Source organism: Diplotaxodon limnothrissa, linkage group LG13 (assembly GCF_057381915.1).
Source record: "Diplotaxodon limnothrissa isolate DT_005_m linkage group LG13, D_limnothrissa_male_GT1.1, whole genome shotgun sequence".
Lineage (NCBI taxonomy): Eukaryota > Metazoa > Chordata > Actinopteri > Cichliformes > Cichlidae > Diplotaxodon > Diplotaxodon limnothrissa.
Window position 1 is genome coordinate 20943000 of NC_140608.1, and position 26813 is coordinate 20969812.

At 40.7% G+C, this 26813-nt stretch overlaps 3 protein-coding genes across 8 annotated transcripts in view; 2 read left to right on the top strand and 1 right to left on the bottom strand.

The window, feature by feature from the left end:
* The window catches only part of srfb (serum response factor b), a 27609-nt gene extending 20954 nt beyond the window's left edge, over window positions 1-6655 (top strand). For 2 of the 3 annotated variants that reach the window (XM_085368860.1, XM_085368862.1), the window contains 3 exons: window positions 266-463; window positions 3175-3251; window positions 3773-6655. In XM_085368860.1, coding sequence (XP_085224986.1) covers window positions 266-463; window positions 3175-3251; window positions 3773-3856 — 359 coding nt within the window. In that variant the 3' untranslated portion in view covers window positions 3857-6655. Of the gene's footprint in view, window positions 1-265; window positions 464-3174; window positions 3277-3772 lie in introns of all 3 variants that reach the window. The other variant, XM_085368861.1, reaches the window with a different exon arrangement.
* fhip2a (FHF complex subunit HOOK interacting protein 2) lies at window positions 5922-18931 on the bottom strand. 2 transcript variants are annotated; one of them, XM_085368859.1, is made up of 18 exons: window positions 18874-18931; window positions 17721-17875; window positions 16661-16739; window positions 15955-16124; window positions 14829-14933; window positions 14603-14725; window positions 14257-14478; window positions 13951-14147; window positions 13662-13776; window positions 13425-13501; window positions 13132-13324; window positions 12591-12754; window positions 11863-12009; window positions 11692-11782; window positions 11388-11531; window positions 9991-10131; window positions 8833-8936; window positions 5922-8746 (listed from the first exon to the last, which is right to left on the bottom strand). In XM_085368859.1, exons 1-18 carry the CDS (start codon window positions 18929-18931, stop codon window positions 8635-8637), a joined length of 2397 nt encoding a protein of 798 aa, XP_085224985.1. In that variant the 3' UTR covers window positions 5922-8634. The 2 variants fall into 2 exon arrangements, with proteins under 2 accessions (XP_085224985.1, XP_085224984.1); XM_085368858.1 differs by lacking the exon at window positions 18874-18931 and having other exon boundaries at window positions 17721-17840.
* Window positions 18932-24699: 5768 nt separating this feature from the next.
* ablim1a (actin binding LIM protein 1a) overlaps window positions 24700-26813 on the top strand; it is a 35984-nt gene continuing 33870 nt past the window's right edge. For 2 of the 3 annotated variants that reach the window (XM_085368854.1, XM_085368856.1), the window contains exon 1: window positions 26469-26703. In XM_085368854.1, the coding sequence (XP_085224980.1) occupies window positions 26469-26703 (235 nt within the window). Of the gene's footprint in view, window positions 24791-26468; window positions 26704-26813 lie in introns of those variants that run through there. The other variant, XM_085368857.1, reaches the window with a different exon arrangement.

Consider the following 26813-nt stretch of genomic DNA (forward strand, 5'->3'; position numbering starts at 1 on the left):
TTTTTGATTGTTAATTTTTAGTAAGAAAATCCTTTTAGGTCATAATATGTTGTGTTCTTACTGTGTGCACTGTTTGTTTTTGCTCTCCTCTTGTTTGGATGAGTTGATTCCCAGAGGACGGAGTAATATTGCCACTCTACATTGCATGAGTAGGAGTTAGCAGTTGAATTTGGATAGATATGAAGTGCCATCTGCTGGCCAGTGTGCATAAACACCACTTAACCCATTGAATGACGCTTCCCTCCCTTTCTGGCTCTTCTTGCAGCCACAGTAAGTCTCCCAGCAACCATTGTCACTTCATCAGTGCCAACGTCTGTGGCAGGTCACATGATGTACCCCAGCCCGCACACAGTGATGTACGCCTCCACGCCCACGCTGGCAGACGGCGGGTTGGCTGTGCTCAACGCCTTCTCCCAGGGGACCTCGGCAATGCAGGTGTCCCACGCACAAGCCCAAGACACAGGTGAGGCTCCGAGCACACACAGCTTCCTGAGTGGCTCATGTGGATTGCATTGTAATTAATTGTGATGTCCACGGGTCATTTTTGTCCTCTAAAGAAATCTTTTGCTATCAAAAATGTGTTTTTTATTCATCAAATGGTCTGAAAATAACAGAAGTTATTCATTACTATACTACGAATGATTGGAATAAGTTTCAAGTAATTTGATTTATTTATGTGGTTTTTATTGAATTTTATAACGTTGGTGGTCCTCGTAGGACAAAAATGACCCCAAAGTACAAAGTGTTGCAAAGAGCCGTATTTTCACACCATACTGCTTTCAAACATCTTTGATCTTGGATCACTGATGTGTGGGGTCAAGCACTGGTCATAACAACCACAACAGGCAGCACAATGAGGAGGCAGGTGCTCTATATTCAATGAAATTTTATTTATACAGCGCCAAATCACAACAACAGCCGCATCAAAGTGTTTCGTATTGTAAGGTAGACTCTACAATAATACATACACAGAAAGTATCCTCAAAAGCCTCCATTGCACTGGAGATTTGCATACTTTGATGAGCATACTTTTTTTTACCATGTTGTGCAAAGCAATGACCAGTAGGACAAAGCACATATTGTCCTCTAGTATAATGAGGAGGAAGAATCAATGTTCAGGAAGATCCAGGGTTAGAAGATATAGAAAATATTGTCAATATTTAGAGCACATGCTACCCTTTCTCTGAAAAAGCACATCAGCCACCTGCAGAAGTGGAAGAAGGCTATGAAGTGAAGAAAAGTGATGAAGAATCTGAACTATGTTCAAGTAGGTTCTCAGGCATCCAGGACATGGTAGTCTGAGGAGCTTGGAGAGAAAGTGACTGGGCTTCTTGAAGTTTCTTGAATTTTCAGAATGTGAAACTGAAATAGAAGATGTGTCAGAGGACTACACATCATCCATTTCAATTATGATGAAGACAAAGAATCAAGCAGGAAAGAGGAATCAGCTGAGACAGAGGAATATTTGCAGTAACGTGAGGAAACACTGATCTGGTCTTCTAACCTTCCCAGTGACAGACGATGCCTGACTCTCTCATGTGCCTCAGAGAAAGATGATCTACCACAGTCCAAGCACATGTGCCAGGTCCCATACTCCTTCAGTGGCTTTTATACTCGAGTACTGAAAGCATTATACACAGTGTATTCTGCTTGTATTCTGCTTTTTAACGTTCACATGCCAATGGATGCATCAGAGACCAAGTTGGGGTTCAGTAACTTGCCCAAGGACACCTTGGTAAGAACTCCAGACTAGAGCACACAGAGATTGAACCAACAACCATCCAATTAGCAGATGACCTGCTCTACAGCCAACTCAATGATGAACAAGGAGGGACAACAAGAGAGGAAGAAAAATGGACCGAATGCAGCTGTAGGCATATGTGGGTGTGTTGATTCTTACTGCCGTGCATCCAGTAGAGTCGCTACGGCCAGTTTATGACATCCTGAGTCTGGTAGAGAAGTTTTCATGCTGACACAAGATTAATCATAGAAGCACAAAAAGGACATAATTTCTTGATAAAGACACAATAGATGATCGTCGTTCATGACACAAACGTGCTCCCATTTGAGGTGTATGGTGTGTGTTGGTGTTGACTTGACTTGAAACACAAGTGGGTGTTCCTCCTGCTGTGATGTAAGATCCTGGTACTGATGTGACTGTATGAGCACCAAGTCCCCTTCAAAGGACTCTGTCCCCTCCAACAGAACATCCAAGTAAACCAGGGAACTTTGAGACAAAAACATGGGCAGCATGTGATGCAGGTCCAGCTGTACATGGAACATGCTCTTGTGCGATGGCAAACCGTCTGTCCTGCAGTCAGGACACGAGTTGTCCCTAACATTGCAGGTTTCCAAAAGAAAACAATCACCTGTAACAGCTTGTTTACTGTATATGCCCCTTGGCCTGCAACTGCAGAAAGAATGCTGTCCATGATGGGACCAGTGCAGAGGAATAAACCTGAGCTTCCTCCTGCACTTGGGTCAAATATGGACACGCCTTTGTCCTCATGAAAGTTTGCCTTCACTCAGACTCATGCCCTCCTACCATGCCAAAATATAGAAAACTGTCAGGCAATGAGTTGGAATAAAGTTGAATAAAACCTTGAAACACAGAGATGGATGATATTTTATACTTGTTGCTTTATAAACAGTCAAAGCAAACGGGGTCATTTTTGAGCCCTGAGGACCACAGGTGTGATTATGTGCTGCCATTTAAAATTTATAAATGGTTCAAAAAAAGAATTCTCACTAAAGTTCAACATACAGCACTCTGTATGTTGAACTTTAGTGAGAATTCTTTTTTTAATTTTTTTTTTTTAATTTTTTTTAAATATTTAATTTAATTAAATATTTAATTTTCTTGTTTTATTTTCGCTAAAAAACAGGGTGTATTTTTTGTAAACAAGGTCTGGTAGCCCTAAAATGTAAAATGTTGGGTAAATTATGTGTTAATGTGTTGGTCTTAAGTAAAACTAAGGTGTAACACTGAATTGATTGACAATTTATACTTTATACTTTAAAAAACAGTCAAATGAAGTGGGGACATTTTTGACCCCTGATGAACTGCATTGTATGCAAATCGGGAGGACATCACAAGGGTTAAAAAAGTGTAATCAATAAATTCTAATCAATGTATCTTTTCCTTTTTTTTTTTTTCTTTCTTTCTTCACATAGGTGGTGTCCCTCAGGTGTTCCTCACAGCACCTCCAGGCACGGTGCAGATCCCTGTCTCAGCAGTGCAGCTACACCCAGTACGGCAAGATCTGCATTTTACAAGTGAAACTCTCAAATTCCCTACGCAACCAGCATGCCATGTGACCGCACTAATGCATCCTAACAGAGCACTGGCACTCAGGAGGCTCTTGTTTTTTGAATGAAAGCTGGCATAGTGTCTTACTTGTTTTCTACACATGCTATAGACTCAAAACCACCTTGTCAGTGCATGGAAACCAGAACTTGAATATTTAGGAGTTTATTGATGTCATTTTATATCAAATTAATCTGTATTTTATACTATATGCAGATGGGAAAATCCCCTCACTGAACTGGAATAGGAGAAATAGTCCTTTAATTGGATCTAACGTCTCCTAATAGATAAGACCGCAGCCTACACACATAACAGAGAAAACATCAGCATCTGTTGCAGCATCACTCTGTGATAAATGGCATGCACTTTAGCAGGATCTCCATCTGCACTGCGCGCTGTGTGATGTGATGACGTGCGATGGCTGTCTGATGTAGTGTCTCCTGACATCGCTCTGTTGCCTTCCAGATGGTGATTGGCCAGCAGTCGAGCGGCAGCAGCAGTAACCTGACGGAGCTCCAGGTGGTGAACAGCACAGAACTCAAAGAGTGACTGACAGACGGCTGGAGCTGTTTAACACGGCAGACCCAGGGACACACACACACACACTGACTGACATCTCTATTTATTGATGCCTTCCTTTGTGGGTTCACATCATACTTCTGAATGTGACTTTATAATACACACACACACACACACACACACACACACACACACACACACACACACAATCAAGGGCCTATGTGTGGCAGGCCCTTACACAGTATGTTTTGGAATATATATATATATATATATATGATGCATAGGAGATATAGCGCTAAATCCATCATCGGAACCTATTTTCTATGCCGTTTGATGGTGTTATTTTTGCGCGTGTGTGTGTGGTTTTTTTCTTTATTTTGACATTATGTAATTACATGTGTGTGTGTACACACACACACACACACACACACACACACACACACACACACACACACACACAGCAAAGTGCCACAGCTTCACACCAGCCAAAGAGACATTTGTTTGTCTGAATGTTCCAGTGTGAGCAGTTTGTGCACAAGCATGTGTCAGTGTGTGCGCACATATCTGAGGTTTGTAAATGGGCGGGGAGATGCTTATCGACTTAAAAAATAAAATCGATTTGGAAATGTACATATTTTATTTTTTTTTTTAATTGATGATTTGTATTTTTATCCTGGTTAATTTTGTGCAGCGGCATGTAGTTGTTTTGTTTTTTGTTTTGTTTTTTTAACGTAGTGGTTTTTGTATGTACATGAAATTGATTTGGATAAAGAAAAAGAATTATTTACATGTCAGTGTAAATTAATTTAATGTACCATCATTTGCTGGTATATACTGTCACGCTGTTGGGAGTTTTCACTACAAGATGGAGAAAGAAACCTGGATGTTTTTTGGACGTTTTTTTTTTCCTTTTGTGATATTTGCAGGACTGTCCTTCAGACTCCGGGTAGCTGGGTCACAAAGTACATCATCATTTTCATTTACTCTCCTCATCCTTTTTTTGAGCGAGGGTGGGGCTGGGAAATTTTCCATTTGGTATTACATCAGTTTCACATGTGAGGTTTCCAAATGAAGCCGAACCTGGCACTTCCAGTGCAGAAGTTATTTAAACTATGACAATCCAGTGGAAACAAGTTTCCTTTGTCACAAATCTGTATTTTTTTTTATTATTTTTACATTTTGTGTTCACGCCTAGAGACATAAAGGAATATTTAAGTGACATTAGATGGAGATTGTTCACTTATTTTTGTAATGCCACCATATTTGAAAGACTGACTCGTCAAAGCAGAGTGCCGATTAGCATCTGTTAACTGTAATGATGCTAATAAAGCCGCATCAAGGCACCGGGCACCAAAGTCTGGTTTTAACAAGAGCAGGTAATCGCACTGTACAGACGTTGCATTGCTCTTCAGCACACAATCACAGCACTGTTGCTCAAGTGATGACTAGAATTATTTTTCTAAGAATGAGGATCTCTTAATTTGGCAAAGTGACTTCAGGTGCTTTATGTTATACTCCCTTCAGCTAGAAGTGTAAGACCCTGTTTGACTGCAATCTCAGTATGTACCTCAACAATCATTAAGAATGAGTCATTAGACTGAGAGCCTTCTTTCTGCACCATAGTGCCTCTCCTCTTCCATGGCTGATTTAAAAAAAAAAAGTGAATGCACAGCAAAAAGGGAGCTTTACTTATTTCCAACCACCTCACATGACTTTGGACCTGTCATACAATCCATTGCTGTGCCCCGAGAGTGAGATTATTCACTCATTTCTGCAGAATTAGTCGGACGACTGAGCATGGCAGGCTTGAAGCCAAAGAGAATTTGACAGAGGCTAAAGTTCCCATGCCCACTTCTGTTCAGCTATTCGCTGGCAAGCGAGGTCATTTTCACACCCGATGGTTTCGCTGCTCTATTCATGTCGTCCTACAGGGCTGTTTGCATAGGAAAATTACATGTTGCGGGCATTCAGTTCTCACATTGGAAATCTTACTTTGAAAGGGGATTACTGAATAGAATTTGTGGTTTGAAAGAAAATGGTTATTTTGTGTGTTTTTGTTTCACTGTACAGAACTTTTGTAATAAAACAAGATGAAACACAACGAACTGTTCAAAGAATGACCACATCTCCTGCTGAGGAACTTTGTTTTGTTTTTTTTTAATTGGGACGGAGAATGTCAAAACCATATTGTCCTGAATGAAACCTTTTGTGTGTATAAGAGCAGTGATGAAGACAGCTGATGAGGAATAAATCAACCGATGCCTCTGAGTGCGCACAATACTGCAGTGATTGCTTCTCGGTATTCTGAAGCATTGGGAGGTGCGAGCGTGCACCTTTTCCTGTTTAAATTAGCCATCGCACAATCACAGAATGAAACCCCAATGAGATGGAAGTAGAAGACTCTTCCTATTTAAGAGATGAGCAGTGATCAACATGATACAGTGATTGGTCTAAGATGACAAGACATGAAATTAACTGGCATCAGAGTTTTGACTACACAGAGTCCTGTATATCTTCACAAACCAAAACAAGCCCACATAACATAAGAGAAGCATAGTAAGATTACAACAGACTGCAAAGAAGCAGAAACCCCCTTCCACACTGATTCCAGGAGCCCTCAGAAATCCACAGTGTGAAGTAAGGCGTCTTATTTCCAAAGACCAAAGTGCTGACAGCAGAGAAATCGTCATAGATGGCTGGACTGCCTTTAAAAAATAATGTAGAAGCATGCATTTACACCAGCTAGTATATCTATTGCTAGTGTACACTTACAATATACAACTATACAGAAAAGGTTGGAAACACGGTTGATTTAAAAAAAGTGTGAACAATTGACAGGTTCAAAAACAAAGGTTTAAAATTAAAGTAGAAATGTTACTCTCCTGACATCCTCGACTTTTCTTTTTTTGGTTCACGCAACAAAATATTTAAAAGAAAGAGAAAAAAGCTTTTTGATGTGTAAATATATATTAAAAACATTGATGAAGACGATGTGCAAATTTGATTCATTGCAAGCAATTGCATAATGTAGCTTAAGTGATGGTTTCGAGGTGGGGCCAGGAGGAAATGGGTGCAAAAACAAAGGATCAAGACCAGCGAGTCATGACTTCAATGAATGATTCTCCACAGCAAAGTTACGCAACTAAATCAAACTCAGTGCTCAAAGACCATCCCATAGAACGGAAACATTCACACTGGGAACACACAAGCAACAAAAGTTACATTAAGTAGCATATTGATACAGACTAATTCAAATCCTTTTTGTAATTCATAATTGATCTGTGAGCCGAGACGCTTAATTTCACGTCCCGAGAGATCCGCACAACGTACGAGCACATAATCCGCCCCAACAATACACAGCACCGAGTACATTTCCTTGCCATTCAAGATTTGGATATAAAAGTAACACTGCAAGTAAACGCAACACATTGTAGGAAGTCATGATAACCTTTGAAGGAGCTCAGAGCTCCTACAACTACTCCAGTTTCCTAACTGAAAACAGGACTCCTTTTAAAGGGTTTCCTCCAATCTAATTTACCGTGGTTCTTGGGAATCATTGGACAAAAAAAAAAGGAAAAGTTGAAATCCAAATGTGGTTCAACTGTTTACAACTTGTAGATGCAAACAACCCAAAATAAAGTTTTAAATGTAATAAGCCAACAAAAGGAAGAAAAACATTGTGTTGCATGCCCCAAGTCCTATTTACGACTGATAAATAAAATCAATAGGGTTGGTTTCGCCATGTTTTCCCTTGAATGGATCAAATAAATTAATCGATAATTATAGAGAAAGCGTGCAAACACAAATAAAACAAGCATGTCTTAAAATATATCAAACACTGGTGTATGAAAATTCCAACACTGGATACGCAGTCTGCACAAAGACGTCTCGACAAACCAATGAACTTATAATGTAACAAGTGCAATGAAGGTCCATGTGCAAATTGGCAGAATTTGCAAATTCACCATTTTCATTAAACAAAAAGCGACGGATGGTGATATCTTTGGATGACGGTGATTACAGATGAGCTTTCAGAGCGAAGCACTTACAAACTGAGGAAAGAAAATGAACACTAAAGAGGATCCTCTCAGTCAGTCATTACACAGACTGTTTACATTAGTTAAAAAAAAGGCAACCTGAAAGCAGACAAATAAATACGATGACTTGGCATTTAAAACACGAGCGCAGCATCTTCAAACACTACAGCTCTTTAGATGTAACTACAGGTACATATACGCACATGATGATTCTGCTTGTCTTCAAACAGACAACGATGTGAGGGGTAAAGATTAAAAAAAATGTTTCAAAAGGAAACAGTTTTCTTTAACTGAAAGGTGTGAGTCCACACTAAGGCAATGACATTTACAGATGGGTGGTAATGGGACAGAAAATAAATACACAAACATCTTTCGTCCTTGATGTAGTAAATTACAGGGCTGTCATCTTTTGGCAGGTGAAAAACAAAGATGGAAGGATGGGGCTGTGAGAAAATTTGCAGAGGCTCAAAAGAGTCCAGTGAACATTTCTCTGCACCCCAACCTCTCTCCTCCTCTTATTCCTCTGCTGGCTGGACAGTGTCTGTCTGTGCTCAAAAACAAGACTGAGACAGTTTTATAGTGAAGCCCGAGAGGTCAGAGGAAGGGGAGTGATGACACCCGTCGGTGTGGGCTTTAACAGTCTGACAGAGATGAACAGTTAGTGGTAATATTTTGCCGACCCTGTGCCACCGGTACTACGGCACCTCCAATAGCCCAGTTCCATCCTGACCTGTCTGCCCGGTCGAGGCAGATGGACGAACAGCAGGACGATTACGGCGAGGACGAGGCAGCTGCGTGGTATTTGACGAAGGCGATGGCTGCCAACTCTTTGCAGAACTCCTCCAGCACAATCACCCCCTCCAGCAAGGTCATGTGGTCGATACTAAAGGGAGGGCAAACAGAAAGGTGAGAATATCCCCTGAAAGTCACCTCAGAACATACGACCCAGAATCATGTGGAAGTACGTACGTGATGCCCTCTGGCTCCATGCCTAATAATCTCTTCCTCACAAGCAAGAGTTTGGGTGTGAAGTCTGGGATACGGTGAATCCTCAACATGAGATCTCCAACCACCTAACACACACACACACACACACACACACACACACACACACACACACACACACACACACACACACACACACACACACACACACACACACACACACACACACACACACACACACGAATGCAGAGCAATTACAAAAACACAGCAGCTAATTTGAGCAACAGCAGTAAATCACATCTACTACTATCTAAAACTACTTTTACATTGTGTTCCACTTCAGATTTCATGGATTTGAACTGACTCCCACAATAAAACGAGTTGGTGTTGTAGCCGGTAAGAAGCAGGGTGAGCAAGATTACCATGAAGCCAGATTCAAAATGGCACGCAGCAGCACTAATCAATCAAGAAAAGTAATAAATCTCCCAGCACACAAATTAAAGTTGGGCTTTGAGCTCTGGGCAACGAAGTGTCTCCTATCAATGATGGATAAGATAATTACACTCTAATGGATCAGTCACACTAGAATGAAAAGAGGACAGCTACCTCCTTGCAACCAGAAACATTGCTAGTTGCCCAGGGGTTGCACTGAAATCGTTTTGCATTTGGGGTCCAACTCCAAGCAGCTGCAGTGACCACTTTTTATTTTTTGTACAGGGCAACTACTGGGAGGCAAACTGTCTCCAAACAATCTGACTCGAGCTGAGTCCAGTCACTCCCAGACAGACTGACAACATGTTTCCAACAATCCTCTCATCTGAGACATGCCTCCTTGCAATAGGGGACTCGACTGAACTGGTTTCCAACTGGTTATGTTTATAAAAGCAATTTTGCCAAACATCTTTGTGATTTTGCAGCAACTATGTCAATATTTGAGAAATATTTTCACCGATTAATCGCAGTTAATCATTGTATTTTCACAAACAGATTGCATGTAATTGCCGACTCAATCCCATTAATTCCCAAAGTGACAGCAGACCGAGTCCATCTAATCGCCGTCTTGTGCATCAAAATTCCTTTGAAGACAACAAATGACTCGAGCGGTCACATCCTGGTCAACTACTTTAAAAGGAAACAAGATTGCAAGTTGCAGCTGTAGCACAATCAAGATGGGCACCTTACCCTGACGATGACAGAGAACAGGGACCTGCATCCAGGGGCCAGGTTGATATAGGGGTCCAGCAGGTATTCATTCAAGTGAGGGTGTGGCAACAAAGACAGTTTGGACAGCACGGCAGTCACCTGCAGGTTGACATCATAGGGCTGGAGGACAGAGAGGCAAGAAGATTTAAATAAATAAAAATGATCTGATCGAGAGTTTTGAAAATTTTCCTTCACAATAAGTAACAACATGAAAACAACACAAAGTGAGAGTTTATTTACGTAACCGACTGACTGACAGCTTTTAGTTTTGATTTCCTAAATACGCTCCAAACTCTACTTGAGTCATTCTGTTCATTCATGTTCTGCTTGAGCATCTCCGATTCGCAACAACAATGTCACAGTTTTAGGTCCGAACATATATACGACGTGCTGTAAACTTTTAAATCTTCAAAAGTATTTGATATGTGAAGCTAATTTATTTTATTTTATTGTTGTTATATTTGCTCAACCCAGCATGAAAATCACGTTTTATTCATTTTTATAACTCAGAATTTGCTGTTGAAACTCAAGTGCACGCTTTATTTTACAGTGTGAAATTCAACTATATATCACAGAGAATTTTTCACTAGTTGTCTTTTGCACTGTGAAGTTTTTTATCGGTGTGTACTCAAATATAAGATTTTGTTTCATATTTTTACTAGTCAATTATCTGACATCTTTTTAATGTATCTGTGCCAGATTACAGATTCTGATTAATTCTGATGGTAAGAAAGGGCAAGGAAATTATCATGATTTTGTCTTTAATATTTTTTCTCAAAGTGGGTCGACAGACCATTTTTGAAAATAAACAAAATTACATATCATGAAAAGTATTTAAAGTGAAGCTACAATTTCATATTATTAAAAGTTTAATGTAAATTGGACACTGGTGAGCAGAAGGGCCGTGTTGATTTGAAACAAACCCATGTTCCAAAGAGTGAATATTTCCTTTGAATCTTTATTAGTCATCTTCACAATGACCGTAAAGTTCTGGCTTTCAGTGGTCATTATTAAGCAAACAAAATAGAAAATCTCTGTAATCTCTGTAAGCCCAACATGAGAGGCATCACTCACAGTAAACTGCAAGCAGCAGTGTTTCATTTTTTTCTGACAGCAGCAAATCTAATAACTGTTGGAAGTGTGGGAACATTAAATCAGTTTGAATAATCAACTAGTTTCATTTTAATTTGTGTGGATCTCACTCGACAGCTGTATTTACACTACTTATTTAATTAGAACTAAAGCTGAACTTTTTTTTTTAAACCTTCTCTTGCTTTACTGGAACGGAGGAGTAAGAAGGAATTAATGCATATATCAACACTACAGCAAGCACTTGATCTGAATTATGAAAATACTGCAGTACAGATTACACTCACTTGATCTAGGATGCGACCCATCCTGTCGAAGAGAACCTTAAGGAAGTGGCCCTCAAAGAACGGGATGTCCAAGTTACACTTCTCAAAAGGCTTTGGATTTCCCCTCCAATCCCACCGCTGGCAGATGCCACAATAGTCCCTGAACTGAGAATAACAATGAAGAAAAATAATAAGCAGCAATACAGAATGAGCTGCTGCAGCACTGTCAGGGGATCAAAACAGTCCCAGAGAGCACTGTGACAGATTTTTCTCTATTTGTTGTCCAGTGTGTCACAAGCTTTACAGTAACCTACAGCACTCTCACCTGTCTGTGTGCATCTCTGAGGTAGGTGTCGTATCCTGTGCCTTCAACGTGATATGATGACTTGGCCTCATCGGGGACCAGACACAGGAAACTGCAGGTGACAGAGTTTAACAGTGAGAACTGAGCTGAGCTGAGCGATGCACGGTGCATCACCATGAACAAACTGCGCACCTGTTCACGATCTTGTGGACTTCTGTTTTCCCCTCAGACTTTGAATGGTCAGGACTTTGTGGTGGAGAAGTGCTGAGCCAGTCAGACCCAGACAGCTTCCTCTCTGGAGAAAGGTCATCACCAAACAGTGGATCCTCCTCAAGATCTCTGTAGAGAAAACATTTATTCATAAAGTGATTTGCCTCAGATCCCTGCGCATTTGAGAAAACCCACATCTGCATCACAGTATTTTATGGCCCTTTGTGTGTCTGTGGCAGCTTGGAGCTTTGTATAATTTGTCAGTGAGACTGAAGTCCTTCAAGGCTTCAAATTGATTATTTGAGAAAATATATTATAACACTAATGCATCAAGCAACTGAATGCTACTGAATGAAAAACAATCAATTACCAAGTGAAAGAAGCTCTCATGAGAGTTCGTCTTAATTGAGATTTTCATTACTGTGCACAAGAAGAAACATGCAAATTATTTCTCATTATGTTTCAGTCTCACACAGCCTTGATTTATGTAAATAATTAGCCGAGTTGCATTTTTGTGAGCCTACATAATCAAGGCTCAGAGGAATTTGACCAATTAAAACACACACTAATTATGCATGAGAAGTAATAAGATATCTTGAAAACACAGCTACTTCATGCATTGGTTTTATTTCAAAATTGTTGCATTTGTGCAGAGGATCTTCAACTTCCAGCAGCTCAGGGGAGGTTAAAGGTCATAAGGGGGTCCTTACACAGCATCATGAGGCTGGCCATTTTCGAGCGGCTCCCGCTCTTCCTGTGGTTTATTCTCCAGGTAATTCCTCTCCTCCAGGCTGCGCAGCACCAAGTTGTGGAGGATGTGCTGGTTGGGCTTCTGGATTAACTGCTCAAATAGCCGCAGGGTCATGATGCTGATCTGAGGTGGGACAAAGAAAGGAGTAAGGCTCTTCTCATTCAATAAGTGCAAAGAGTGCAAAAGCAGTTAAGCTAGTTAAGTGTTTTCTCACTAACAGAAAAGTAGGCAGCGACTGCTGAAGAATCAAACAGATGATTCAGCTGCCTTTTGTTTGATGAAAAAGACTACAATGGCTCTTACAAATACTAATTAAAATTCATGGGCTTTGGGTTAATCATATGTTTCGTTGGAACTCAGAGTCCTTGAAAGGCAGATGGCCATTTATGCTTTTTAAAGATATTAGCTACAATTCAGTATAAAAAAAGTGTAATATTAAGGCCTGAATGAGTTGGGTTTGCAGAAATAAATAGTGGTAAAGATGCATGCAGTATAATAACCTCATCTGACAGGTGATCACAGTGCTCGATGAGTCTGTGTCTAAGTGGATTCTGAGCGATTGTAGCTGAAGTCTCGGGTTCTCTCTCCTCTCCCAGCAGGAAGTAAACCATCTCCTGCAGCAGAGCCTCCGATGTCACCTGCCTTATGATTCTGTTCAGCAGAGCTGTCGAGGTCAGGATGCCAACCTCAGACCTACATGAATGCACAAACCCACAGCAGCAGTCATGACAACGCCTGTAGCACACTGACAGGACCACAAACATGATGATTGATGTTTCAAAGAGGGCCTCACGTCTGCATAAGCTGTGGTTCCATCACAGAAACAAAGAATCTTTCTCTCACTGCTTTTGCCATCACTGCAGCTGCTGACTGCAAGACAGTGAAGACAAGACAAAAAAATGTTGTTCAGCCTTTTGTGTATTTAATTTATTAAAAAAAAAAAAAAAAAACTTCCTTGGAAAGACTCTTTTATTCTGTCTGTTCATGATATGAGTCATCAAAATACAGTGAGTCAGCACTGGGTAAGAACCTTCTGTGCTTCCTTGATGAGCTGATCACAGTAATCAAGCCAGGACAAGAAGGAGATGAGAGCCCTCTTCCCTGTGAAGACAGCAGCATCCTCCTTCAGGTTATATACATCTAGACTAAAGGAGGGAGAAGAAAAAATACAGGTATTAAAGGACGGATTCAAATAAATCAAATAATAAAACCACTAAAAATAGTATTCAGCAGAGCACACTATTTCAGGAATAATCAGATCTGCAGATAAGTATTTATGAGTCACTTTATTTAGTATGAAGTTTTACTGAGAAATTTACCCCCAGTTGACCGACTCTACAGTCTCAATGTCCAAGGGGTCCATGGACTGTGGCAGGGCTTTATAAAAGGAGACCAGCCTGTCGGTGAGAAGCTCACAGAGCTCTGTGTTTTCAGTCAAACACTTGGCAGCAGCAGGCTCTGGTAAACTGACCAGCAGCATCAGGCCCTCACAAGCCTTCACCACAATCCTGCCATCCTGTGGACAGGAAAAATATATGACACAGCTCATGATTTCAAACTGAGAGCTTCAAAAGAGAAAGACTTTACATACATAAATAAATCATCTTCATACAGGGAACACTTACAGGACTCTTTGTGAGGTTGAGCAGGGAGGTGACCAGATTGTAGTTGTTGCTGTTATTGTTACTTGTTGGACTGGATGTGGAGACAGCAGCTGCAGCCTGTGGTTCATCTTGGTGGTCAGCTTGTTCCTGTGCCAGAGACTGACCAGTGTCTGGAGACAAGGCGTTTTCCTTCCCCCCTTCTGTTGCCACAGGGCTCTTTATCTCAGGTCTCTTTGACTTATTCTAACAAACAACGTCAAGGATAAGACATACTCTCTGAATGATGTGCTTAAAAAAAAAAAGAAGAAATATTTGCTTGTGAAATATTTCCCCAATTGTGCAGATCTCTGGTGCCCTAGCAGCCTACCTCTAAGAAGAAGTTGACGAGATAAGGGTCCTGCTTCAGTTTGGCACAGACTATACAAAGGAACTGGATCTCTTCATTTTCTGTAGGAGCAGCAAGCACCTCACCGCACAGACGGATCAGTTTCTGACAGGGTCACGTCACAGTCACAAAACAAGATCCAAGCAAGTTACATAATGTGTCAGTTAGCAGAATATTTTTAGGAAATCCAGACTGCAGCACTTCTCACCTGTACAGGTCTGTGGACGTTGATGTGTGGCAGGAGGGGCTGTCGAATATGTGCCAGCAGCTTTGTGTAGAAGGTGAGCACCTGCTGCTTCATTCCAGGAGGACACTGGTGGGAAAACACCATTTATTGAACTTCATGATGCCAGTGACAGTTTTTGTATTTACTGTTACTACTCGTGACAGAAAGTGTCAGCCTACACCAACCTCCATAGACCCAGTGCTCACAATTTAAATCACAACCTTGCTATTCAACAATACTGCTATTTACACACATAGAAAACAGACCAATTCTGGCTCCATCAGTCTGTGACAGTGACAGCATAATGACATCCAGACACAGAAAGCTTTAACCTTGACTGTTTCCCACAGCTTCATTCAGACGTTGACACAACACTGACAGAACAGGCCTATTTATGTGCTGCACACTAGTTTTGACAGTCAGGTTACTTAAATGGGCGTCTATATTGTGACAGTTGTTTCTTGTTAATCTGACCAGTCACTGACACTGTCTTCACGGCAGTAAGGATTTACTGTAAATTTGTATTTTACAACAACAACATGTCAGTCTGAATGAAGGACATGAAACTTGCTCTGCAATTTTCGGGAGTTTTATGTTCACCTCCAGCAACTAAAGCCTTGCAAATTGTCCTTTGCACTCTTCAATGTTTATGGACTAATCGTTAGAGCTGGAAAGTGAAAAAATCCTTAAGCTTAGATTTTTTTTTTTAAGTGAAGAGAAAAAAAACTGCTTATCATATATTTAGGAACAATAATCAAACAGACTATTGAACAACCAAAATAACTGGATATTTATAGTTTAGCAGCATATCTTTACCACAGCTATTTCGTAACAGCAAACACCTTTGAAACCCTTCAACATAACCTGACCTCCACCTCACTAGAAATGTAGCCAAATGCTGTGCTAGCGCAGCCATCAACTATTTTAACTGGCCTGTACTTTCAACTCCACCTGTACATTTCCTGCTACTTTCTCGCTGAAGTTTTTTAATTTATCAGTGAGAGAATTACAATCATCAACTCATTATAACAAAAATAGTCATAGTGTCAATATTAGGACTCTATGTTTACTTTCCTGTATGTAGTCAGCAAAAGCATGAGTGCCTTACATCTGCCTTGCCCAAGGTGTAGAGAGTCTCCAGGATCTTATGGTGTAAGAGATACTCCATGCAGGGTCCTGTCTCTCCAGACTCCCTTTCGGCTTCCTCCTGGGTCAGGATGTCCAGCATCTGTTCCAGGTGGGATGGGATGTTGGTGTCTGTAACTGGCGCTTTGTCATCTAACAAGCAAATTCATAGAAAGATATGACAAATATTAAAAACATGAGGGGAAAATGCCTTACCAATCTTTAGCAGTCCATGCAACAGCTTCATTTGTTTTTCACATTTTTTGTTCACATACAGAAGCACAGCTAGTAACAACATAACACATTTGTAGTTACATTTATAAAATATGTCAGTCATCTTTCTGACACACTGCATAATTAGGAAAGTTTGATCATCAATTGTGGACAGTGGTGTGGACAGTATTAGTTCATTTTGATGGCAGCCAATATTACATTTGACTGCACAGTAAAGTTTTTCCATTTAATCTTCTTTTCACAGAGTGGGGAGCTTCTAACATGCGCACCGATATTAGATTGGTGCAGTAAATGACAGCATCAAACATAAGAACATCAGGCAAAACCAAACAAAGCTACTTGTGACAAGATTACCCCCCCCCCCCCCCCAAAAAAAAAAAAAAAAAAAATCACTACATGAATCTGTGTGGATGTCAAGATATAGATTCTAACTTATTGTTTCAGACAGTCCTTACCAGAAGTCTCAATGTAATAATGTGTAATGGCCTTCCAGTGATAGACAAAGTCTTCCTGTAATGGCAGCGAAGGGGCAAGCTGAAAAAGAAATTTTGAAAAGATGAGCTTATGATAATCGAGAGACTAATGATTATAATTACATTTCTACATATATCACTCACTTTCAAACAGAGACATTAATATATTCTCGTGCTAAATGGTTCTCATGTGCAGCTACAAGACACCTTGATTGTGATGTGATCGCATTTCAAGCCCAGCAGTTTGCAAAAACATTTATAATGGCGTAAACGATTTCGTTGTCAGGTAACATGAGAGTTTTACTATTTGAAATCTACTTAAAATACATAAACAAATATAACAGTATGTCCCAGAGTTGTAAGTTGATTTTGGACGTTTACTCAGTAAGTGCTATTTAGAAGTGGATTGATAGTCTGACCGCATTTGAAGTTATTCACTTTGAGTTGCCTGTATTGTGCGTGGTTTCAAACAGCTGGAAAACAGAGCTGAGACACGTTATTACTGGTTTCTAGCTAGTTGTCTGCCTGGCGTGATAGCATGCTAATACTGAGTTCTTAAATACTGCTGAGGAGGACAACTCACACATGTTCCCTTTGGTATTAACGTTAAGGCGTTTGCGCAATATCAAACACGGTTACCCAATTATTCTGACACCACTCCTGAAGACGAGAGCCTTCTGTTTGAAACGGGATAGCTAGCTACAATGTTAGCTTAGCATCTCGGTGGTATTATAAGCTAACTCGGCATCTATCAAGCTCAGTTTACCAAGCTATATGCAGACAGATGACATGCTGCAATTACAAAAAAGGCTACTTAGTACTTTGTCATGGCACATACTCAGGCACATTCATAGGTAACCAGAATGAGCAAACTGACAACAAAAACACAAAGCGCTAACGTTAGCCGAAGCTAATTGGTTAGCTTAACAATTAGCTACGATAGCCTTGTTTGGCGTAGTGATATATGGTGTCTGGAAAACAAAAGAAAGACGTAACACAAAAGCCAGGCAACAAATAAAATCAACATCGGTTAAAAACTTACCGCTTCTACAGCGTGCTGGAGAATGGACGTAAATTTGGAGAACATTTTGTTCTTCGACTGGACTAGTTTCTCTCGAGAAGACCTAGAGAATTCCTCTATCTTCTTCTTCCTATTGCTACTACCTCGATCCAGATTGGAGGTTTCATACAATGACCCTTGTAACGAAAGAAAAAAATGTAAGCAATAAAACACGTAGCACGTTGTCGACAACAGGACTTTACAGGCCTGGCACAGGTACTGTAAACAAGACGTCTACAGAGAGTTAACGTAGGCTCACTTTGGACACGGTGGCACTTCCTTCGCCAAACGCTTGTTATGGAGACAACCACCAGGGGGCGTGAGAGCACTAAACAAGCCCTTCTGATGGTTGACAACTATCAAGGCATACTAATTGAGTTATAAACCAATAAATTCAATAACAAACCGAGATCAACATTCAGTTAAACATGTTCGCTTCATATATTCAGTGGCACAGGTTTAGCCACCGATAAGCTCAAGTGAAGTGTTAATTAATAACTATAAATACTCTCCCTGATAATGCACTGATTTCCCATCTGAAATTAGGCGTTTTTTCCGCTGCAGGACAGAGTTTATATGCTTGCTTAAAGTGTCACTTTAAGAGTAAAGTTTAGGAGGTCACGTGAGGGAGGAGTTTGCCAGAGAAGTAGTCATATTAATGGGAAAACAGGGGGGGAAACAACAGTCACATCTCCTGAGTGCCTGTCAACTTTATGATTTAGACCAACTCACGTCCAGAACAGCACAGTCATCCCCGGCAGAAAGTAGGCTATACCCGGTTTAACGTTTAGCAGCTGCAGGCAAGGAATTTCAAGCATGATTTAATTTATTCCTTAATAATTCCGTGATATTAGGTTCAAATATGGGCACAAACTTGTTGGAAAATAAGAGAGGGGGGGAAAAGGGATGCTGCCTGATCCAGGACACGCCCTGTCGCTGGAAAGTGCCTCTTCACCGCTCGTTCTAGTCTAGTCCACCAAATCGCAGGCTGTATGTGTGTCCTTGCGCTCAATCCCAATAAATGACAGGCTCAAACTTAAAGCATCAGAAATATCACACTGTCAACCTTCTGCACAGCTGCACCGGGCCATCTTCTCCCGTTCATTTCGGCAAAGAAAGAAGAGACTCTACCTACCGGGCATGTCTGCTAGAGGTGAGTATCTTTTGCCGCAGAAGCCTTCATAACAGTACATACAGAGGGGGGAAAGTCTCTTGATGTTGGAGGAGGTGGTGGAGGAGGAGGAGGGGATCTCGGTTCGAGGATGGGTGAGATGGAGAAGGGAGTCCCGCTGCACCGTCTTACGGAGGATCGGGCTGCGGTAATGACACTGATATTGTAAGTAGGTTACACCGGTGCATAGCTGAAACTACAGCTTCCACCGCTGCAGTCTTTCTCCCTTTTTTCTTTTTTTTAATAGCCTACAACTTACTTCGTTGCTCTCCATAAAACCTAAAGATAGATCTAAGCCTTAAAAAATGACAAGCAGCTCTGTGATTGCTCTGTGATTGCTCCTTTAATCAGGGAGGTGCGTGTCATTAGTTCAAACCTGCTGGCTGTTGGTGGAGAATAGTCAGTCAACAGCAGGCGTTTGATAATCATCATTTGGTAAGGATTAACCGGTGAGATCAGGTGATAGAAAGTACCTTTTATTTATTTTATTATTATTATTTTAGAAAATGCATGCTAAATACAAACTATAATTCCTTGCAGTCTGAGTTGTCCAGATGTTTTTGCAAGATTGACATTTTTTGGCTGAGTATGAGCAAACAGTTCAGGCAGGTGGATAAGAGGAGCTTGTTTCCACAGGCTTTTGTGCTGTCTTGGATTTCTGTCAGGTGACCTTGTGCTCAGGCACAGCATCCAGCTGTTCCTGCTATAGCTGTGATCAGATGGTCTGACTGACCAGAGCTGAATAAAAAGCTAAACATGGCATCAGGGTTATCATATTAAATCTGTAGTTTGGTTCATTATGATCAGTCTGATCCATTTAGTGGGTAAAACAGCATCGTTTTTTGTTTTTTTTTTCTAAAGAAGCTGACTATTCAGCAGATATCTCCCCTCCAGACTCTATATGACAGAGCCTTGTATAGCAAGAAGGCTTTGAACTCCCTCCCATTACCGATGTGGACTACTGTATCTGCTGGTGGAGATCGATGAAACTAAGAGCCCACTGCTTAAAAAGTGCCCCTGTGGTACATAGATGTGATTAGCACACTTAAGCTCCTGCAAACAGCCAATCACCATTCCTGGGAATTAATTGCATCCTACATCCTATGGTTGTATATGCCAGTCATCTCCGTGCTGTTTAGACAAACATGAGGTTACTAATATGTGGATAAATCAGGCACAAACAAGAGCTTTTTCATCAGTATGTCACATCAAGTCATCTGACATTACATGTTTGATAGTATAAAACAATACACACGATTATTCTTTTGTTGTAACAATCTTTCTTGGCAAAAAATCCTGATACCCCTGGAAAGCCTGTTTATTTCTCCTTAAATGCTTCCAATTTATAAGGAAAATGCATTTGTGGGTTGAAACAGCAGAGTTGATGTAAAATTTGCCACTTTGTCAGTGGCAAACAGCTTATTCTCCTTTTGACTCTTGCACATGCGAGCTTGGACCCTGGTAGAGCGGTCAGTTGTTGTCTGCTCCAAACAGGCCATGTTTGACAGATCTGGTTAGGGCTTGCGTCATCTGCAAAGCTAAGTTGCAGCAGGTGAGCCCTGGTACCATTTCCAAATGGAAGGCCAAGTACTGTATGATGGTGATGACGAGATTCTGCAACCAGTGGACAATACCATATTTCTAGAGAACTCTATCCTCCAAGATTATAATGCACATCACACAAAGCGGGGTTTATAAGAGACCACGACCAGAATTTGGGAGTTGAAAATGAAGTGGCCACTGAACACTTGTTTGATCAGCATAGGCGTGCTGTTCATGTCAGAGTGACCAACACAACCACACTGGCTGACTTGTGACAAAAGCCGGTTGAAAAATAAGACACCATCCCACAGGACTGTGTGACCAGCCATGAGGAGGTGATGCCAGGCTGTTGTGGCTCTGCATGGTTCCTCAACATGCTGCAGAGGGCTCTGTTTGTTAGATGAATAAATTGTTAAATGGTGGGTTTGTCTTGTTTCTTCAGACTTCAATCATCCAATCCAATAAACGATACCAAACAAGAGTCAATGGCAGACATCTGTTTGGCAAATTTTTAATGGGTGCTGCCCAAATGCATTTTTCTTACAAATGTGGCAACATTTAAGGAAAACTAAATAGAATTATTGCCAAGAAGTATTATCACAGCAAAAAAAAAAAAATATCGACAAACCACAAATTTCTTTACTTTGTAACAAGTTTGTATCAAATCACGTGACATGCCATTATTGGTATGGTTAGCTATCATAATATGATTGCGTTCTTTTTCTTTACTTTGTAGAGAATCTGCACGTATGTTTCAATATCTTGAGGCCTATCAGAATATATTTCCACAGATTTTTTTTGCCATATTTTAAGTGTTATCTAATTTTTCAGAAAACTATTTGCAACTATTTTGCTAAACGCTTTCAGCAAAGTCACTTTTCAAGCAAAAAGCTAAAAATTTCCAGTTTCTCAGTTGTGAGAATTTGTTACTTTTCATGTCTTATGACACAATATATATAGAGTAATTTTAACAGTATTTTTAAAAATCTAATCTGCAATACTGTAACAGCTGCTTGCAGTTCCCTATTGTGTGTAATTTAAACTAATGACCACTCTCCTTCGAGATTTATGTTCGAGATGTCAATACGAAGTGTCTAATGGTCTGCCCGGTTCATGTTTTAGACCTCTAGTGGTGTCATTATCAATATTTCACTGTATACAGGAAAGAACTGAAGCACGTTTGGTGATTGATTTTCATCCAAGAGCAAAAAGGAAGTTTAAAATCATCACAAATTACTACACTTTCTCCTGCCAGTGTCCCTTTATGATCACGGGCCTCTCCTTCAGTGGTCCAGAGAGTATAAGCTATTATTGTGCTCTCAGCCTTGAAGTCGCCCACCCCGTTATCAGCACAAGGCCATCGGCTTTTACCTCAGTAGTAGCGATGCCCTTCCATTAGTCACCCCACCTTAACCCTCGCGGGCGTGCTGCTCTCTCTGGGCTTTTGAGTCTCATCGTATTTCCTGTCCTCTCTTTTGCTTTTGTCTAGAATCTCTTAACTCAATTTTTATTTATTTTTCATAAAACCATTATCCTGGTCAGTCGTACCTATGAGCTGCTCTGTGTGCGTCTGCTATTAATGGCCATTGAGCAGTTCAGCCAGAGCAAATGGGGCTTAAGTGCATTGTTCAAGGTCACATTGTGGTGGTATTTGAGAGATGAGCATATCAAATTTCTCCACCGACAGTACATTATTGGAAAAATCAAGTAAAAAAAGAAACGAACTAGCAGCTATGCTACTTAGCATAATCACTTTTTTGTGCTGGATATTTGCTGTCAGTTCTTTGCTACTTTACAACATGTTGGACTATTGAGCTTTAATATGTGGGGCTATGATGTTTTCAGCTACACCCCGGGTGTCGTATAGGCTGGCATTTTATATGTGGTTTCCTGCTTTGTAGAGCTTTAAATTGTGTTGAAAATATCCTTCATATGTGCTTTTTTCCTAAAGAATTTTTCAGTTGGATGTAATTAAATGTCTAATTACACCCACCAAGCAGATTAAATGATCGTTTTAGTTAGTATGTTAGCGGGATTTGTGAAAAAGTTATGGATGTATTTAACTGTGGAAACGTTTTGGCCACCCCTCATTTCTTCATATTTTGCTTCTAAGGAGCCAGACTGTCCTCTCACTTTTTCAAAGTGGTCTTGAGTAATAGTTCTCCAGACTTTCTCAGGAAACCAATGTCCAAAGAAAGTTTTTCTTTAGACACTGAGTGTGTTTTCACTCAGTCCTTGTACCTGAACATTTTCAGACAAATGTGTTTTTTTTTTAAATTTTTTTATTAAACCTCTTAAAACTTTAATTCAATTCATTTCAGTTCAGTTTTATTTATATAGCGCCAAATCACAGCAACAGTCACCTCAAGACGCTTTGTATTGACCCTAGAATATAAAGCAGTTATTAACACTGACCTGTGAATCATCCAGGCATAAAAGATGCACTTAACTTATGGCAAAGATTCAATGTTGTTTCTACACATAACAGAAAACTTGCTGAATCTATGAAAAATGCTACAGCGAATGATATCAGCTGAAAAAAAGTATTGTTTCCGTAAAAAAAATTTGAGGCAGCTGGACAAATGGAGCATAAAAGAAGAAATGGTAGGCCTACAAAGCTATCTACGACCGATGAAGAGTATCAGAAAAAATCCAGCAAAAAGCTGACGCAGGACCAGAGACATACATCTGGCCCTTCAGCTGATTAATCTGCTGCCTCAACAGAAATGATCTCAGTTGAATTGTCACGGCCAAAAAGCCATTTTAAAGAAAGGGAAACAGGGAGAAAAGCCTGAGGTGTGCCAAATATGCAAAAGCTGCACTGGAAATTAGTGGCAACAGGTCAAATTTGAACATTTTTGGTTCAAATCATTGTTACATCATATGTACAGATGTTGGGAGTGAGGTACAGCAACGAGTCTCTAAAACACAGGGGAGGTTATATCATGTTTGGGGCTACATTCCAGCCAGTGGTGTTGGGGATTTTGTCAAAATTTGATGGAATTATGAAAGCAGAAAAATAACATTTTGATTTTGATCCACCATACCATGGAAACTGTCTGATCCATCATAAACAAAGTGCCAATGCAGTAAAAGCGTACCTGGATAGAAACACAGTGGAACACTATCAGTCATGGACTGGCCTCCAGTCACGTAATCCTGAAGATTACTTAAATAAATTAGAAGAATGCTTCCTAAAAAAAGTATTCTTTGCCTTCAGTAAACATGTAGCAATAATTTTGAGTAAAATGCAACTGAAATCAAAATCAAAGCTTTTTTATTTAAATCAATCAATCAAATAAAATTAATCATTGAGGAAAATGTGCCTGGTATAAACCAATCAAGTAAATTTAATTTGACCAGATTCCATTAAATATAACATTTTACAGTCTACTTATGTAACAAAATTATTTTTTGTAGTGTAAGTGAGTTCAGGCTGTGTGAGAACAAAGGAGATCATATTTCAAGCTCTTTAAAATTGTACCAATTCTTTGTTTTTCTCATTTACTTTATTTCCATATATGCGTACACATGTTTCAATAAATCACCGCACTTTTCCCCCATTTTCCTAGCAAAGGCATGGTGTTAAGGGAAGTTTCGCCCATGCCTGAGGTAATGTTTTTGTTCTTTCATCACTATCACTGTGAAGAAATGCCGTCCTGTTTTCCAAAGTATTTTTGTAACTTGCAAACTCAGTTGTACGTTTTATTACATGCTGTTTATGTGCATGTGCACTAATGAAAGTCACAAGAATTTTGTGGGCCTGAAAAATTATAGGTAACTTAATTTGTCCTGAAAGTAATTTCATTATGCAGGACTTCAAGTTACTATGAACAAAGAAAGTGTGCCTCATAAACCTTAGTGCATCTGTGATTTTCCTCCACTTCCTGCTTTGCCCCGCCCTTTCCTTGACCAGTTTGCACATCCTGCACAGCGTACCTGTCTCGGTGCAGTGTTATCTTGATGATCAGTGGTGGATGAAAAAGGAGGCACGGCTCCGTTCTGCAGTAACCCAATCTGATGTCTCCTTCTCATCCGACCATCGGAGAGGGCTGCTCACGCTGCAACGGCACGACCCTCTGCCTCAGCACTTTTCTCTCTCCCAGTGTGTTTGTGTGTTTATGTACTGTACGTGCGAATTCCGAGGGTCGGCGTGCGCGCGCATGCATGTGTCCTGGCATAATTGATGAGCAGTGGAAGGAGTGAAAGCACTGCCGGACGGGACGGTGTGTGTGGGAGTGTGTAGAGATGGGGGAGAGGAATACAGTGAGGCAGCAGCCTGGCTACGATGGGCTCTGCAACTACGCCCAAAAAATCACCTCCTGTTTCGGACTAGATGGTAAGAGAGGGGGGGTGTTTGTTATGCGTTGATAAGGATGGAGAAACAGCAGAGGCTGTGCGAATGTGTGTGATGCATTTTATGTGCTCTACTGATTTTCAGCTGCGCAGGGACAGCAGTCTTGTTTTTCTAAGCGTGTTGAGTTGCGAGTGTGTGGGTAGTTGTGGCAAACATACCACAGACTGGATGACGATTGGAGGGCAGTGCCACATTGCAGCAGAGTACTATGTCCTCAGCTACTCTCAGGTACATGTGTCCTCGTGTGTGGGTGTAAGACTGTACATGTTCTTTCACTGTCACACTTTTATTTTTGCTTGTAATGAAAGTCTAACTGCCTGAGTGAAGGTGTGGTTGCAAGAAGACTCCAGAGGAAGTAAAATTAGATAAGTACCTGATGGTAATAGCACTATACGCAGCCAGTCTACCTCCAGATATCCTGTCTGTGCACCCTCTCAGACAAAGAGGAAATTCATTAAATTTGAAGTGCAGGCCAAGCCGGGCATCTCCAGACTAAAAGGAAATTTTGTGCTTTGTCACTGTCTGCTATGCTTTTCATCAAGTGTGCGCTACTCTGGTTTAATTCTTTCGTGACATGTTTCATTTACTCTTATCTGCTTGATAGAATTAAGATGTCAGGAGGGAGTTTTCTGTTTTATTGCACTTAGTTGATATTATGTTGAAATATGTTTGGTGACTACGTAGCAATTTCCTAGCAACTCTGTGTCAACAAAACTATCATATTTTCAGTTGGTTTAAAGCATTAGTGGGTTATTGTCAGTGGATTTTACCTCATGAAAAACTTAGATTTCCAAGGAATGTGAATGGATTCTTGGCTGGAGGAAATGAGCCAAGAATGAATGACATTGTGCAAGTCTTTGCAGAAGCAAATTTAACTCAAACCCAGAACATGTGTTCTTACTGCGTTGCAACTTAGCAAAATCCTATTGATGTAGCCGTCAATTTCAATGCTAATGGAGGGATAACTTGTCTGCATTTCAAGTTTAACACTAATGTATTCACAGGATCTTTAGATGTTATTGATCCTGCTGATGAGGAACAGTGAATTTGTGCGTTTTTGCCTGCTGGAACGACCTTGCTGGTTGTTGACCTTGTAAGGGACTGGCAGACTCCCAAGGCAATCCAACCTTGAAAGAATGCTTTGGGTCAGTGTAATGCTCTACAATGATCCATTTGTTCTTTCTGTGTGTGAACCTAACTTAATGTAAGATTAAAAAAAGGACCTTGTTATTTAGCAGCGTAATTGAACTTAAAACGTAAAGACAAATCAAACCCCACCCAGAAGATAATCGTGGCTCGACGTCAGCCTTAAGCAGCTTAAGGCACCAAGCTGGTTGGGCTGAAGACACTCATACTGTAAGCTTGTCTCCTTACGTCTTACTCTACGCTACCTAAAGCCACCTGAAAAGTGATGGATGGAGGGACCCTAACCAAAGGCGGTTCATCGGCTCTTGAAACCGGGCCAAGGTTTAACGATGCGTTCTTTTGAATTTACCCTTCAAGCTTCCTTTGTTTCGCTTCTGTGCCTCTGTGAACACCCCTCACCCCCGATGTCCAAGGCTGAAAGTATTTCAGAGCGAGTCTGAGTCCAACACTGGCTGACGTCTACCTGCAGTGCTTCGCCCTTCTCTGTGGGACGGTCGAAGGAGAGCAGGGCACCATGCCTACTGTGCCCAACCTCAACAGCCTGAGCAAACTGTGCAGCTCCAGCCGCAGCCAAAGTGTCAACCGCGTCCGAGTAAAACGCAAGAGCTCGGTAAAACGTATGTCCATCATCGAGGATGGACATGTGGCGGAAGTCCTGTACCTGATTCCTAAACAGTACATGGAGCAGCTCCCGTACCTCAACCCTAATGACTATTATCTAAGCGAGAGGCTGAACGATGTCGCTACAGGTAGGACAGGTTAAAACATATGGATCAGCGTTTATTAACTCAGCTTCTGTTATAGGCTTTTTATTGTCCAAATAATAAAAACTAACTGTAGTGATATTACCTTACCTCCG

Bases quoted from the DNA above. Each gene is read 5' to 3' on its own strand.
- fhip2a (XM_085368859.1), bottom strand. From the start codon at position 18,931: ATGTACTGTTATGAAGGCTTCTGCGGCAAAAGATACTCACCTCTAGCA. The intron at 12,010-12,590 runs GTAAGGACCCCC...TTTTCTCTACAG, and splicing joins GGCCAGCCTCATGATGCTGT to AGATCTTGAGGAGGATCCAC. The intron at 10,132-11,387 runs GTGAGTGTAATC...TCTGTCCTCCAG, and splicing joins TGGGTCGCATCCTAGATCAA to CCCTATGATGTCAACCTGCA.